This window comes from Otolemur garnettii, unplaced genomic scaffold (assembly GCF_000181295.1).
Source record: "Otolemur garnettii isolate 467f Iridium unplaced genomic scaffold, OtoGar3 scaffold00013, whole genome shotgun sequence".
NCBI classification, from domain to species: domain Eukaryota; kingdom Metazoa; phylum Chordata; class Mammalia; order Primates; family Galagidae; genus Otolemur; species Otolemur garnettii.
Genome location: NW_003852408.1, coordinates 9,999,778 through 10,016,918, shown reverse-complemented (window position 1 = coordinate 10,016,918; position 17,141 = coordinate 9,999,778). Strand labels below are relative to the sequence as shown.

The 17,141-nt window shown below is 42.3% G+C and overlaps 1 protein-coding gene across 1 annotated transcript in view; it reads left to right on the top strand.

Annotated features, from left to right (window-relative positions):
* Nucleotides 1-233: 233 nt before the first annotated feature.
* Nucleotides 234-17,141, top strand: part of MOGAT1 (monoacylglycerol O-acyltransferase 1) — a 28,715-nt gene continuing 11,807 nt past the window's right edge. The window contains exons 1-5 of the mRNA XM_003784907.3: nucleotides 234-451; nucleotides 11,289-11,467; nucleotides 12,185-12,389; nucleotides 14,525-14,699; nucleotides 15,623-15,822. Of these exons, the coding sequence (XP_003784955.1) occupies nucleotides 358-451; nucleotides 11,289-11,467; nucleotides 12,185-12,389; nucleotides 14,525-14,699; nucleotides 15,623-15,822 (853 nt within the window). The 5' untranslated portion in view covers nucleotides 234-357. The remainder of the gene's footprint in view (nucleotides 452-11,288; nucleotides 11,468-12,184; nucleotides 12,390-14,524; nucleotides 14,700-15,622; nucleotides 15,823-17,141) is intronic.

The following is a 17,141-nucleotide window of genomic DNA, read 5'->3' as shown; positions in this document are numbered from 1 at the left end:
CAGGCTCTGGCCGGCCGCCAGCTGACCCTGCTTGCAGTCCCCTGTGTCCTGTGCGCCGCGCTTTCCCCGGAGCCAGCCAATGCGCCCAGAGCGCCGCAGCTGCTCCCAGGCCGGGGCGCTCGGGGCCAGCGCTGGCGCCGGGCGCGCGTGATTGGCAGCCCCCAGCCCCGGCCCCGGCCCGCCCTCCCACCCAAGGCGAAGTCCAGTCCCCGCCCGCTCTCGGCCTACGCCTCCTCCAGTGCGCCCGGCCGGTGCCCGGAGCGGCGCCCGGATCCGGCCGCGCACTTCCCGCAGGCGCCGCGGAGCAGCGAGGGTGCAGGCGGCGGCGGTGGGCGCCGTCCTCGCCCGGGCCGGGCCATGAAGGTCGAGTTTGCGCCGCTCAACGTCCCGCTGGAGCGGCGGCTGCAGACCGCGGCGGTGCTGCAGTGGGTCCTGTCTTTCCTGCTGCTGGGTAAGGACCCCGAGCCCAGACCATGGTCCCTGGGCTCTGTCTTCTCCTTTCCGCATGGTCCCTGCCCGGGGACGTGCATGGAACCTTCCAACCCTTGTCCCCAAGCAGGCAGGTCAAAGAGGGCATTTGGAGCCGACGTGGACTCCCCTCTTTGGTTTCTTTGCCCCGAGTACCTCATAGCGAACGACTGTTTTACCGACTTACTTTCCCGGTGCTGTCCTTTAAAACTGAGGTGGACCTTGCCATTCCCGGTGCTGTCCTTTAAATTTGAGGCGGACAGAGGAAAGGCACAGGTGATACACAGCGAGTTTTGGCAACTGTCTCCGCCCAAATGTAACCAGGACCCATTCAAGCCCTTGGGCACGGTAGTCCCTCAGTAAAAAGTTGGTAAGTTCGTTGCTGGAACTACTGATTCATAAATAAAAAGGTAATCTCTAGGTACTTAAAACCCAGTTCCTTCATCTCTCCACCCTCCTGACAAACAGCGAGGTTAACTTCTCCCTGTTAAGACCTCTTGCATGCGGAAAGGCTGCTTCCTTGGGTCAGACTGAGTGGCTTCTTTCTGGAGATAATTCGACCGTGGAGTGTGTTCCCGGCGGTTCTCCAGTTAAGCCCATGAACGTACAAAACCCCAGTGCAAAGGCGTACCCCAGAGCGCTTTGTCCCCTCACGAGTGCTCTGCTCTTGGAGTAAAGCGGGGATGTGGTATGAAAGAGGAATGGTGAGGAACCCCTTCTGTGGAACTTAACTTCTGAACCCTAAAATCGTTGTATGCTTTATGAGTACAGATTTTAACTGTTGGGGCGGTAAAAGGAAGCTCATTGCACTGTGGAGTTTTACTTTGTTGTAGCTGTTGTTACATTTTGAATACCTGGATTAGTGGCTCTCAACTCTAGCGCACATACAAATCCCGGGAGGAGTTTCTAAATATATGGATGTCCAGGCTCCAACCCGGGAATTTCTAATTCATTTGTTTCAGGAAGGAGCCATGTGCATCAGGAATTTTTTTTTTTAAAGCCTTTCCAAGTGATTTTAGTGAGCTGCTAGTGTTTACGGGAAAAAGTAACACATTAACTTATTAGTACTTACAGGCCAAACTGTGAGGTAGAGCGGTTAACATTATACTTCAGTTTGCTCTGGACCTGAGGACAGAGGAAAGAAAAGCAGACAGCCTTCTGGAGAGCTTAATATGTGCCACCTGCTGTTCTTAGCGACATAGCTATTTACTATACAGTCAGCACAACCTAGAGGCAAGGACTACTCCTGTACTGGTACAGACAAGGGAACTAGGAGGTGAAGTCCTACGGGGCAGACCTGGATGCAAACCCAAGTATTCTGCCCCAAGTCTTGGCTTTAACCACGAATCTGCTGTCTTTTAATGACTCGCAGCCTGACCTGCTAACTGATCATTCAGCACACTTGATAGCCCCTGTCTTCTTCATTCCTGGCATTTATCATTGTTTGCATTTGTATATAACTGGTTATTTGAGAAAAGCCTGTATTGCCATCCTAGACCACAAACTCAGAAGGACATCCAGCCCGTGCCCGGCCCTGGAGGACACACAAGAAGCACTTGCTGAAAGACTGTTTCTACTCTTTCACCCAGAAGAGGAGATGCCCACCCCACGATCCCTAAGAGTATTGACTCACATAATCCTCATTGCAACAACCCTCTGGGGGAGGCACTGACTACCCCTGCCCTCATTTTACAAATCAGGGAACTAGGAGGTGAAGTCGATTGCTCAAAGTCTCCTGGTTCAGTAGTGGGAAGTTGAGCCATATGTGAGTGAATTAGTGACTAGGACTTGGCAGGTGCTCACCAAACCGTGCCTAATTTAAATCAGTGGAAAATTCATCTTAATGTTTTTATTTCACACATTTGATGTACAAAATTGACTTATATTTATTCTTACAGGAAAAAAAGATAAATGCTAACTTCTTTTCATTTAATTATCAATTTTCAAGTAAGGAGGTGATATAATCGTTACCTCTAGTGGAAACAAGAAGTTTTATTAATGATAGGTGAGATCTGATAATTACATTCACGAACTTGCCTGTCTGTTCATGTTGGCAGCACTGTACAAACAACTCAGTAAGGTCTTATGACCCTGGTATATCAGTATCTCACAGTTGTGTTCCTGTGGACATTTGGCAGTATCTTCCCAAGTGACATTCTTTATTGTTGTTGTGTGTTTTGGGGTGCCATCCTGAGAATGTCCGAGCTTGAATTAGAGCAATGGGCAAACATTTGTATATTTCTTGTTAAACCCGGCAAGAGTGGAAGTAAAACTAGGGACATGTTAGTCCAAGTTTATGGGGGATAATACCATAGAAAGAAAATGGCAGTGTTTAAAATGGATTAAACAGTTTTCTTAAGGGAGAGAAAGCATCCTGATGAAAGGGGTTAGGGCGGACAGTAATGAGCAGAACTGATGAAAGCATAGCAAAAATTCATCAAATTGTATGCCAAAATCATCGACTGACTGTGAGAAGCACAGCAAGCCAAGTAAACATCAATAGAGAAACAGGAAAAACTTAACTGAAAATGTTGGCATGACAAAGGTGTGGTTCTTGTGTCACGATAACGCACCAGCTCATGCAGCACAGGCTGTGAAGGAGTTTTTTTGCCAAATAACTATTGAAACACCCTCCCTACTCACCTGATCTGTCCCCCAAGATAAACCAAATAGAATTAGTTTATAGATTAATTTGCAGAGGGCTAACCTAACTGACTTCAGTATATATTTACTAAAACCAAGGACATTCTCTTCGATAGCCACAGTACAATTATTCAAGAAGGAAGATAACAGGAAGCGGTAGCATAATGTAATCTATAGCTCTTGTATGCACTTCAGTAATTAGCTCACTAATGTCCTTTACAGCAAAGGCACCCACATGTCATATTTAATTGTGTCAAATAGAATTTATGGGAGACCATTGTTTTGGATGAGCTCCTGCAGTGGGTGCCAACAGACCAAACCAAAACAAAAGACTCACTCATGTTAAATGCCACGTAATCAGACTGGTAGCAGGTAGATCCCAAAACAGACTAGGAAAAAAAACAAGGGAATCTAGTCCATCTGAGTCAGCATAAATAAGCAAGGCCCCTCTGACGAAACTATTACAAAAAAGTGACCTGCGATAATGTGATGATGGCCAATCAGCTTTTTTTTTTTCTCTTGTTTTGTTTCCTGGTTCCCACCTTGCAAAACTTACGGTTCTGGCATCGTGCAGTGGGAGCTTTCATTCTGCTTTCTAGAATGAGGGGACCCTGCTGGATGAATCGGGAATAAAAGCCAATGAGATCTATAACTTAATTTGTTGTAATTTTATCTTTTGAGAGCTGTCATGTCTTTTTAGTCTTATCTAATCTGGAAAATTTTGAGGGAGTGCATTTTAACATTCACACAAGAGATTAGTATTAGATTCTTGGACTTTATAAACATGAGTATGCCTCTTTTATTTATCATGGATTATCTCCATGGTTTCCATTTGTAACCATACAGAGTATTTATGCTTATTTTGTCCTTAAGCTCGGAAACTTTTCCAAAACATTCAGACCATGGGACTGTTTCAACTAGCTCCTTATTATAATTTATTTGCCTTCTTTAGGCCAAGAAATGTGTTTGATAATGAATTTGCTTTAAAATAAGAAAAATGTAGTTTTCTATAAGTAATACTCTTTTTTTTTTTTTTTTTGAGACAGAGGCTTACTCTGTTGCCCTGGATAGAGGACCATGGCATCATAGTTCACAGTGACCTCAAACTACTGAGCTTAAGCAGTCCTTTAGCCTCAGACTCCCAAAAAGCTGAGATTACTGGGGTGGCCACTAGGCCCAGCTGGTCTTTCTATTTTTAGGAGAGACAAGGTGTCACTATTGCTCAGGCTGGTCTCGAATTCCTGAGTTTTAAGCAGTCCATAGAGTGTTAGGATTACAGGTGTGAGCCACCACGCCCAGCCTGTAAGTCATACTTTTAAAAAGCCTTGTGAAGTAAATCCATGTATCAGGAAAAGAGGGCTGCAGAATTCTCACAGGGTCACAGGGGTCTGAAATTTATCTTTTAGCACAATGTTAAAAAAAATCCTGGGAGGCAAGTTCTCTTAAAAATAGAAATTTGAACAATCAGAGGAATGTTACAGTTACATTCTTATATTGTGCAGATGGCACAAATGGTGTGAAACACAGTGCCTCCAGGAATAAGAAAAAGTGCTAATGCATTTTGCTCGCCTCTGAATTCCATTTACTTTCTCCATACTATGATGAAAGGGTAAAATAAATATAGAAACAGTTTCATACAGGAAAAAATAAATTTCATGGATGAGAATGGGAAGGATGAATATGCAAGTTAAATATTGTAAATTATTTCTTAATTATGGTTATTATTTGATGCAAGTAGATAATCATTCAATAGCTCATGATTTTTTCATGCAGTTTACTCATGGAAATTTAACAGAACAATTTCACTATTGTAAATATACGGGTGAGTGGGTTGGTGTCAGTGAAGAGCTCCAGAGATGAGAAGTGTCCCTATAAGCACGACAGGCTCTCCAGAAGCCGCAGACCTACCTGGCCATCACTCCCTGCCAAAAGTCTTCAGTTCATGGAAAACTGAAAATTTACTTCTCTAAATTTAGTAGAATAGCAAACCTTCTCCAACTCTCCAGATACCAGCTGGGTATCCTACAATTCAATCCTGACACCCTCTTCCCAGAGCCAGTGTTAGATCCCACAAGTTTTTTTTTTTGAGACAGAATCTCAAGCTGTCCCCCTGGGTAGACTCCCGTGGCATCACTGCTCACAGCAACCTCAAACTCTTGGGCTTAAGCAGTCCTCTTGCCTCAGGTTCCCAAGTAGCTGGGACTACAGGTACCTGCCACAGTGTTCAGCTATTTTTTGGTTATAGTTGTCATTGTTGTTTGGCAACCCATGCTAAATTCGAACCCTCTAGCTCCAGTGTATGTGGCTGGCACCTTAGCTGCTTGAGCTACAGGCGCCGAGCCTAGATCCCACAAGTTAAGGGCTCAGTCTCAAGACCATCCTGCCTTAGATGACAATTGCCAGTCTAAGCTGCTACTTGTGTTTCTGACTAATTGGCTGCAAATCAGTTGTTCCCACGGCCCCCTCCTTGGGCTCACAGAACTCAAGCAGAGTTATATTTGCCAGTTTATTACAATAGGTATGATAAAGGACACAGATGAACAGCCTGATGGAGAAGTGTGTAGGTTGAGGTCCTGAAGGTTCCCAAGCACAGGAGCTTCTGTCCCGTGGAGCTGGGGTGCCACTGTCACTCTTTCAGCACATGGATGTGTTCCGCAACCCAGAAGTCCTCTAAACCCCACAACTCCTACTTTAGTGCTAGACCAGTTCCTATACTTGAACTTTTTGGATTTTTATGGAGGGAGGCTTCATTCTTTAGGCATGAACGTGTTTACTAAGCCTGTTTTCTAGTCCTCCTTCCCTGTCTGGAGGTGGGGCTAGGAGTTCCAAGCTTCTCATAGCTTGGACTCTCTGGTGAGCAGCCCCCTCCAGGAGCCCACCGAGGTTGCCACATTAAACAGAAGATATTCCTGTCACTCAGAAATCCCCAGGGGTTAGGACATCAGTGTTAGAAGATGGGGTCAAAGAACAAATAGCAGAACAAAAGATGCACCTAGCACCATAGTTGATCAGGAAATGAAAGTGATTTTAGAAGCCTGGTTCCAGGAACTAGGGATAAACACCAAATATTTATTATGTCACAGACATGGCACCTATAACTAAAATATTATATTATACACTTAAAATTTGTTTAGAGAGTAGAGCTTATATTAAATACTCTTATTGCAAAGAACAGTTTTTTGTTGGTTTTTTTAGATAGAGTATCACTCAGTTGTCCTGGGGTTGAGTGCGTTGGCATTATAGCGCACAGCAACCTCAAACTGTTGGGCTCAACCAGTTCTCTTGCCTCTGCCTCAAAAGTAGTTGGGACTACAGGTGCCCACTACGACACCCATCTATTTTTTTAGAGATGGGGTCTCATACTTATTCAGGCTGGTTTTGAACTCCTGACCTAAAATCTCCTGCCTCGGTCTCCCAGAGTGCTAGGATTATAGGTGTGGGCCACCCCATCTGGCCCACAAAAAATAATTTTTTAAAACATTTTTAGTCTAGATTCACCAACATTTTAGCATTTTGCCACATTTGCACCCACCCTCCCCTCTTCTCTCCTACTCTCTAAATCGCCCTCTCTTCCCTCTCTCTCTCCCCCACCACAAGTATTCACTTTGTTGTTGCTGTTAAGCCATTTGATAGTAAGAAAGCAAGTGGTAAATGTGACACAGCATCCCTAAATACTATATTTTGTATCCCCTGAAAACCCAGGATTTTCTGTATAATCAAAATAGTATTATCATACCCAAGAAATATATTTAATCTATGCCTCACATTCAAATCTCCTTACTTGTCTTTAGCTTTTCCTTTACAGTTAGACGAGTTTCTGTACATTTTACTTGTGTTTTAAACTTTTAAAAGGTTTGTGTTTTGTTTTGTTTTTTGTTTTTTAGAGCCTCGGTTAGTCATCCTGTAGAATGCCCCACAGTCTGGACTTGACTGAGGCATTCCCACTAGGTCCCATCAAAGGCATCATGTCATTTTATCCCAGTATTGGTGATGCTGAATTAAATGACGATGCCTACACTTTGACCTGGCCTAATTTGTTACGGACTTGTCATAAATACTGTTACTGTGACTGGGGCACTTCAGCAGTCTTCACAGTAGCCAAAACAACCCCTATGTTTATCAGTAGATGCACAAATAAGCAGACTGTGATATGCAGCGTACACTGAATACTGTTCAGCCACATAAGGAATGAGGTACTGCAACACGGATGAACCTCAAAAACTTGATGTGAAGCAAAAGGTCGTGTGTTGTATATACCATTCCCTTTGTGTGAAATATCCACAGTAGATAAACCCACAGAAACAGAATGCAGATTGGTGGTTGCTGGGGCAAAGGGGAGGAGGAATGGTACCAATTTTCTTACTGTTTCAAGGTAATGGAAATGTTGGAAATTAGAGGTGGCAGTTGCACAGTGTTACGAATTAAATACCACTGGATTGTTCTCCTTAACATGGTTAATTTTATGTTATATGAATTTCACATCAATTAAAAAAAATTGAGTGAGGGCAGCTTCCTCAACAGTGTACAGAAAATAGATTCTGTAGGAGTTAAGTCCAAATAGAGTATAAATGATAGGATGCTGATTTGTGGCTTTTAATCTCGACTATACCTGAATCAACCTAGCTAAAATCAGGCCCTCAATTCAAGTTGGTCTCTGAATGTAGACGATTTAAAAGGGTGTCAATATGGGTGTTGAGGACTGCACGATGTGTGGTGTAGACTCTCATACCTTCCTCTTCTCTTTGAACTCCTGTTTAGAAGAATCAAGTTACTTTGGATTGCTTAATGAGGTAAAAATAGAAAACAGAGGTTATCTAGTCACCTAGTTTTTATAATGTTTTCTTCTTTCAATCTAAATTAGAATCAAGGGATTAAAAACATAACTATTTCGATACTGCTTGTGATATGAAACAAAAAAAAATATGTGCATTGTGTAGGAATTTAAATTAGAACAACTCCCGTGGATGGTGAGGTATTAAAGTGCATCAACTGTCAAAGATGTTTCTGCTTAGTAACTTAGTATTTTACCTGCTGTCCTGTGGAAATAAATCAAAATGTGAAGAAACCTTATGGAAGATCACATTTATAGAGAAATTTTGTTAGAAATATAAATGATCAAAACTAAGAGAATGGGCTCGGCGCCTGTGGCTCAAGTGGCTAAGGCGCCAGCCACATACACCTAAGGTGGCGGGTTCAAATCCCCAGCCCGGGCCCACCAAACAACAATGATGGCTGCAACCAAAAAATAGCCGGGTGTTGTGGCGGGCGCCTGTAGTCCCAGCTACTTGGGAGGCTGAGGCAGGAGACTCGCTTGAGCCTAGGAGTTGGAGGTTGCTGTGAGCGTGATGCCATGACACTCTACCCAGGGGGATAGCTTGAGGCTCCGTCTCAAAAAACAAAACAAAACAAAAAAAAACTAAGAGAATGGTTGAATTGGTATGCTAATCAGTGAAATATTGATCAGTCATTAAAAATAACATTTATAAAGAGATTATAATACCAAATATCTAGTATGAGATAATCCTAAATGATGAAATACAGAATTTTTAAAAAGTATGATTAGCCAGGAGCAGTAACTTGAACTGTTCCAGCTACTGAGGAGGCCGAGGCAAGAGGATCACTTGACCCCAGGAGTTCAAGGCCAGTCTGGGCAACATAACAAGACCCTGTCAAAAGACTCAAAGGAAAATATTGAACAGTAGTTTTTGTTGAGTGACAGGAGTATTGTGGATATTCTGTCTGCTTTCACTTTTGGCATTCTCCAAATATATAATAGCAAACAAAATTATTGTAACAGTGGGTTGCATTTGTCAAGCACGAGCTCGTTTATTCCCTCAGCAGCCCTTGGAAACAGGAGCTGTCATTAGCCCATTTCACAGGTAAGGGAATAGAGGCTTACGAGTTACAAGAACTTGCCCCAGGCTGGGCAGTTTCCAACATAGCAGCCCAATTTCTGACCCACGTCTTAATTATTATACAAACAAAACACATAATGAGCATGGAAGAGCTGTGCAGTGTTTATTCAGCTAAGTCTGCACACATTGAATTAGTAGCTTTAGGGGATTTTATGGATCTGCTCTTGGCTCATCCTGTGATTGAATTAAAAGTCAGTTTGCTTTTGGTTTCAGCTTTTATCTTCATGGTAAGGAAAACTGAATCACGTCCCTGATTCTTTATGCTTATGAACCTGCTTATGTATGTGTGGCAAATATGTATACATTTACAGTATTATTACCACTAGCTGGAGGATAGTGTGGTTTTATGGAAAAATTGCATTGATTTAGGGATTAGGCTGAAGCAGGTTCAAATTCTTTGGACACTAAAATTCCCTGAGTCTCAGTTTCCACAACTGTAAAATGGGACCAGTAACATCTGCCTTGAGGACTACAAGGGGGCGTAGGGGAGATTCCCTCTGTGAAGTAAACGAGGACAAACCCTACCTGATAACTGTTCTTCCCTTCCCTGCTCCACTTTAGCTCGCCCGATCTAGCTTTGAGTGTAGAAGAATGAAGCCTATGTGTGTTTCTTGTACTTTTTTTGCACAGCTTAACTAAAATAAGCAGAAAACTAGCAGACGGTGGTAAATGACTGCCACTCTGACATGGAAGGAGAGAAGGAAATGAAGCAAAATGGAATGATCGCAGAGGAATGAGGGCAGAGGGCATTCTTGCCCTGGACTCGTGGAAACTTTCTTGGCAGGGCCAGGATGCAACAGGACACCCCAGAGAGCCATGGAGGACGCATACTGTAACATTTCACTCACCCCTTTACCCTTTCACCATCCTTGGAGAGAGCTGCAAGGCAGTCCTCTGACTAGGTTCAATTTTAGAATTTGGTTAAGTCCATACTGGGAAGTTTAATGATTTGTATGTATCAAGAAGTCTAAACAAATGCTCTGTTTTGGGCCCAGGATGCACATCTCTGCACACGTGCCTAACTCTCAACAATAATCTAGATGCTGTCTACAGGTCCCTGACGGATCCTTAGGGATAGAGTTTGGGGACTTACGTGATCCCTAGATCAGGACGGCAGTGGGTGATAGAGAAAGTAGCAACTGCACTCCTTAAAGTAACACTAAAAGCCAGCATAGCGAGCCCCGCGTGCACTGCTCTAGTCTCTATGCACATTCTCTTTCTCTTGTTGATGTATTTCTCCTTTTGTACATATTTTATTGTAATTCATAACATAGACATCTGACAAGTGTGTACCTTAGCTTAATGCGTTGCTTGTCACTACTCCCCAAGTCAACTTTTGTCGTCTTTTTGCCCCTTGTATTTTGACGTTATGTTGTTAGGTATAAAAACAATTAGGAATGCTCTCTCATATGATAAAACATTGGAAGAAGTGGCGTATGCTAAGATCTGAAGAGTCCCTCCTTTGCTATTTCTGTCTTTGACTATGATAGAGTTCCTGAAAATGAAGTTTGTCGCTAGAATGTGCTCTTCGTGGGCACGTGAATGGTGGCTTCTCAGCAAAGGTAGGGAGATAGCATTTCCTGCAGTGGAAAATTCTCTACATCCCTCCTGTCAGCAGTGACCCCCCGATGTCCATGTCGGGGTGGCAATGTAGGTCCACGTCTAAGTGGGTGGATTTTGAATTCTTACAAACCTACCACTGTGTGACTTGGGCAACTCACTTACTCTCTCTGGAAGCCTCCATTTTTTTCTTTTATAAAAAGAACATTAAGGGCAGGGGTGGTGGCTCACATCTGTAACCCTAGCACTCTGGAGACCCAAGGGGTAGCTTGAGGTCAGGAGTTCAAGACCAGCCTGAGGAAAGCAAGACCCTGTGTACTGAAAATAGAAAATCTTAGCTGGGGGTGGTGGCGGCTGCCTGTAGTCCCAGCTACTCAGGAGGCTGAAGCAGGCGGGTGGCTTGAGCTCAGGAGTTTGAGGTTGCTAGGAGTACAGTGACTACTTATCGGTACTGTGGCTGTATGAGGGGTAAATGAAAACACCTAGGCAGAGTACACAGGACAATGCTTGGCATACAGTAAACATTCAATAAATGTTAAATAATCCCCTATGATTACTGTCTTGTTCTGTGACATCACCTGAACCAGGCTCAGTTTAATATCCTTTGTATGTATTAAATCCCCAAATCAAGGGCTGATTATACAGTCCAGTGAGTAGATGCTAACTGGCTCTGATTCCATGACGCTTTTCCCTCTCCTACAGCCCAGGTGTGTGTTGGATTCATCGTGGTGCTGATCATACACAACTATTGGTTCCTTTACGTCCCTTACTTGACGTGGCTTTACTTTGACTGGCATACCCCAGAGCAAGGAGGCAGGAGATCCAACTGGGTCAGAAATTGGACTGTTTGGAAGTACTTTAAGGACTATTTTCCAATTCACGTGAGTAGAATTGTTTTATTCAGTATTGTTTTGAGTTGGAAGAAGGGTGGAAATTTGTTTTCATCCTGTGTATCTCAGGCTTTTCCTTTTCAGAAGGAGTGTCTTTGGTCTGTTTTGTTCTGCTTTCACAGAACGGCAGAGATCGGGAGATTATAAAGAAAAGAAATTTATTGTTCACAGTTCTGGAAGCTGGGAAGGCCAATGTCAATTTGCTGGCACCTGGCTATCACCTTCCAGTGGTGGAAGGCGGGGAGAGCAGGAAAGGGTGAGAAAGAGTGAGAGGAGGCCGAACTCATCTCTTTAGCAGGATCCCACTCCGGAGAGGATGGGCCCATTTATTTGACGAGGGCCTTAATCCCTGCAGTCTGCTTTTGTGACTTAGCCACCTGACATTGCCCCGCCTCCCAACACTATTGATTGGGGATTCAGTTTTTAACACAAGGGGGGCACATTCAGTAATGGCAGGGATAAGGCCTGCGATTTGGTTGCAGTTACTAAATGAATTCTAAGCTGAATTTTCACAATCTGGATGAGTGTGTGTGAAGGGCTCTACGCTCATTAGTGTTTGTGAATTTGCAAGCAGCTCTTAGCCAGGGCACTAAAACAAGCCATGTTCGCCATTTCCTCTTGACATAAAAACTAGTTCTGCTGTTACTCATTTGAAACTAACGGGGATCTTTTTTTTTTTTTTAATCGCGATATGTACATGCTATATAGCTCATCAAAACTCAGGATTTGGATCCAAGTCACAATTATATATTTGGGTTTCACCCTCATGGAGTACTTGTGGCTGGAGCCTTTGGAAATTTTTGTACAAATTATTCAGACTTCAAGGAGCTGTTTCCTGGCTTTACTGCGTATCTTCATGTGCTCCCAGTTTGGTTCCGGTGTCCTCTCTTCCGAGAATATCTGATGAGTAGCGGTAAGCGATGGCGGGTCACCATTTCCACAGTGTGCGGCAGGGCGGCAGGAACATATAAAACGCTCCCCCCCAGCCCCGCTGGCTCTGACAGTCTGTTAGAGTCCTCATCCCCATCCCTATCTGGAACTTCATACATAATTGCCACGAAGATGTAGACTGCGTCTTTTTCTCTGTTCCAACCCAAGTATCTAGCATCGTTCCTGGAACACAGAAAATGTGTAATAAATACTAATTCAATGCAAAAATAAATTAAAGAATGCATTTTGGATATCTACATATGGAAGAAAAAATCATGGATCAAATAGGTGATAAGTCACACCCTTGAAGAAGCACTTCACACGGTTTCATGAATATTAGAAATTGATAACACCCCTCATTGTTTCTCAAAGCAACAGCAGTGATATAGACAAAACATATTCAACTGGCTGTCTTTTTTCTCCCCAGATTAAATATAACTTGGTTTAGAAATAAGAGGCTATTTTACTCTGCCACTCTAAACCAATGGAAGACTCTTTAATTAGTGAAACCACAATTCTACAAATCCCAAGAATAAAATTAGTGTGAAATGTTATAAAGATTGTGCGCAGAAGGCTAAGCTTTTGTTGATAGCTCTTATTTCAATTTAAGAAGCCTAATTTGTTTGGTTTTCCAACTTGACCAACTTATTGAAGAGCTACGAACTGCATTTGTGAACAGTGTATAGATTAATCATTGTTTTTGCATTCTTAGATATAAGGAAAAGTCAATAGGCTCTTTACGATTTATAATTTCAGGATCAATAAGTGGCATATTCACAGAATTTTCATTCTGGCATTATCCCATATTTTTATTACTTCCTATTCATTTCTTAAGTCACTGCCATCATTATATGCCTGGTAAGAAGTCACTCAGCACCAAAGAACCAGGATCCATGGCTGAGTTTTCAGGTATTTCAGTTTCTGACCTACAAACAGAACTCAGTCCACCCTGGGCTAGAGGACCCACTAGGGGGCGCACAAAACCCTCTAAATTACCAAAAGATTTGGCCTCTGGTCCCCAAGGGCGCACTGTCTGTCCCTTTAACTACCAGAGACCTAGAGAGCTGTGACGCCATTTGACGCCATGGCACTCTACTGAGGGCGACATGGTGAGACTCTGTCTCAAAAAAAAGAAGAAAATACTTGGCCATTCAGAATCCTGTTATAATTTTACATTCCCTCAATAATAGAAACCCACAGTAAAATTAGCATATGTAGTATAAATTTCTTCAAGAGATGACATGTACTTTGTCTTTAAAAAGCCTGTCTAACACGTTGTGTTACGACTGAAATAAATGGATACAACCCAGACTGGAAGGAAGCATAAAACATTAAAAAGCAATTATCTCTGAAACGTGGGTATGAATGGTTTTTATTTTTGTCTTTTCTGTTCTGTGTTTTCCTCCAAGATTCCCCGGTATATGTCAGATCTGAAAAGGAATCTTTAAAGTTATTTTTCCATGGGAAAGCCTGATACACAGACTGAACATTATGTAACTGGCTTCCGTGAACAATTTGCCAAAGCCAGAGGACACATCTTGGAACCTTGCAGAGATCTGGCAAGTGATCCAGTTATTTGCCAAATGTCTGAATATTTGAAGCCATTTACATTTACAATGTTTAGAAAATAATAATCCATACAGAATATCTGAAAACAGGCCATTATATGTTAAGAAGACCCACTGTAGTCTTTGGGAGGATAGATCTACTTTTTGGTTCTGAGCAAGGATTCTCCAGGGCAATGGTGGAGGCCATCGCATACAGCTGTGCAGGTTGTGTACTGCACAACTGAAAAGAGACGCTTTTCACTTGGAAGGCAGTATGAACAGAGTCCTGTAGAGATGAGCAGTGTACAACCTGCCCAGTAAGTGGTAGACCTGGTAATGATCAGGTGACATTTTAAACTTTATCTGCCAAAATGTTAGATCCGACTAATGGAATACATTACCAAAGATTTGGTATGAAAAACATTACAAACTTGCAAAGTGGTCCAAAGGTAAGCCATATAGGGAATTTTTAAAAATGTTTACAGTTGCCATGGAATATTATGATTTAAAAAATTTAATCATTTTAAAAGGATAGTTTATTATTTGTTGCCCTTTTGTTTTAATCACTCAGGGCCAGTTTCTGTTTCTAAGAAAAGCATATCATACGTGATGAGCAAGGAAGGAGGTGGAAACATTTCTGTCATTGTCCTTGGGGGTGCAGAAGAGTCACTGGATGCCGGTCCTGGAAAATTCACTCTGTTCATCCGTCAGCGGAAAGGATTTGTTAAAATTGCTTTGACCCATGGGTAAGTGGCTTTTTGTATAAGGGTCAAGAAAATTAAGACATTATTAAATGAGCTCAAAGAAATAAAGTGATTTTCTAGTTCTTAAGGACCACCTCTAAATCAATCTTACAATAAAAGCAGGTATGGGCTCGGTGCCTATAGCTCAGAGGCTTGGGTGCTGGCCACATGCACCAGGGGTGGCAGGTACAAACCCAGCCTGGGCCTGCCAAACAACAATGACAATTACAACAAAAAAATAGCTGGGCATTGTGGTGGGCACCTGTAGTTCTAGCTACTTGTGAGACTGAGGCCAGAGAATCGAGTAAGTCCAAGCATTTGAGGTTGCTGTGAGCTGTGACATCATAGCACTCTACTGAGGGTGACACAGTGAGACTCTATCTCAAAAAAAAAAAAAAAAGAGGGTGGCGCCTGTGGCTCAAAGGAGTAGGGCACCAGCCCCATATGCGGGAGGTGGTGGGTTCAAACCCTGCCCCAGCCAAAAACTGCAAAAAAAAAAAATAATAAAATAAAAGGTATAGATATTTTTAGGGAATAGAATATGTCCTTTTTACTAAGGTAGTTCAATGCCATGGCATTCTGCAATTAAACTTTAAAAGCAAATAAGGGGAGCGAGTAATAAAAATTAAAATTTTATACACTAAGTTTCCTGCCAGATGAATAAACAATAGTCAGAGCTGCAGCTGGAGAGCGGAGCATTGCTTTTCTATAAAATAGAAGTATCTGAATGGTTTGCCCCACGGAAGGACTTCCCCAAAGGATTTCAATGTATTGGAGATGAAATAAGCGACGTGGGGAGGCTTGGTTTAAAAGTTTTAAAGATTTAAAAAGTTTTAGGAATTTGTTGCAGAAGTTCAGCTAAATAGAATAAATCATGTAAATCTTTTTCATTTAAAATTCTTATTCTTCCCCTTTGTTATTTACAGCGCATATTTGGTCCCAGTGTTTTCTTTTGGTGAAAATGAACTGTTTAAACAAATTAACAATCCTGAAGGCTCATGGCTTAGAACTGTTCAGGAGAAACTACAGAAGATGATGGGGTTTGCTTTGCCCCTGTTTCATGCCAGAGGAGTTTTTCAGTACAGTTTTGGCCTAATGCCTTATAGGAAACCTATCCACACTGTTGGTATGTACATAAAACGAACAGAATTTCTGTCTTACTTTAAGCAACGCTTGCTGTTATTGATTTAGGTGGTAATGCAAGAGAAGCAGCTGTGAGGAAGAACTTCCTAAAATAATAATCCTGTAGATGGTATTTTTATTTCGTTTACCATTTGCCTTTTATTTATGAAGTGAGTACATTTTCTACTGGGATGGGAACTGATTACTTTCAAGAATGATCATGGGGTGATGCCTGTGGCTCAAAGGCATAGGGCGCCAGCCCCATATGCCGGAGGTGGTGGGTTCAAACCCAGCCCCAGCCAAAAAAAAAGGAAAAAAAAAAAAAGAATGATCTTGCTGTTGAATTACGGGTAGAATCTAGTTTTAGAAATAGAGTTTCTAATATTCTCTATTAAATCTATTTCTCCATGTCAGCAGATTATAACATAACAATTCTTCTTTTTCTTTTCTATTTTTTTGGAGACAGTGTCTTGTTCTATCACCCTGGATAATTACAGTGCAGTGGCATCATCATAGCTCACAGAACATCAAGCTCTTGAGCTCAAATGATCCTCCTGCCTCAGCCTCTTGAGAAGCTGAGACTATGGATGCTTGCCACTAAGCCCAGCTAATTTTACTGTTTTGATAGACATGGGACCACTCTTGCTCAGCCTGGTCTTGAACGCCTGACCTGAAATAATCCTCCTGCCTCGGCCTCCTAGAGTGGTAGGATTATAGGCATGAGCCACTGGGGCCAGCCCATAGCAATTTTTTGATGACAGATTATGTCAGAGTCTTTCAATAGATAAAGATGTCTGTGTAGTTGCCTTTCTCTCACACTGGCATCAGTTTTTGTTTGTTTGGTTTTTGCCACTAGCCATATTTATATGTATTCTAATGTAGAAAGGTGTATGTTTGGGGGAATTGAGATGGGTAAGGAGGGTGAAGATCATGTCGATAAAAGAACATGAAGTGAACTTGAGAGCTGAAAATGAGAAAGTGCTGAGCAGGTGCTAATAGCAGAATTAACAAAACGGGCAACTGTATATGAAACCGGAAGTAGTATTTTCACCATGGATAGCCCATTAAATGAAGTTCAAATATAGTAAAAAAATTTTTTAAGTCTGTTTCCCTAGACTAGGGTTTTCCTACCAAGATTTTATCAGAGCTTTGCATTCACATACAGTCACATGATGTTATTTTTAAATGCTATGTTTAACTCAAATGGAATGTTAACCAGCTGTTGATCAGAGAGTGTAATAGGAATACTGAGATGAATTTAAGTTTGCAATCCATCCTCCCTCCCTCCCTTCCTTCCTTCCTTCCTTCCTTCCTTCCTTCCTT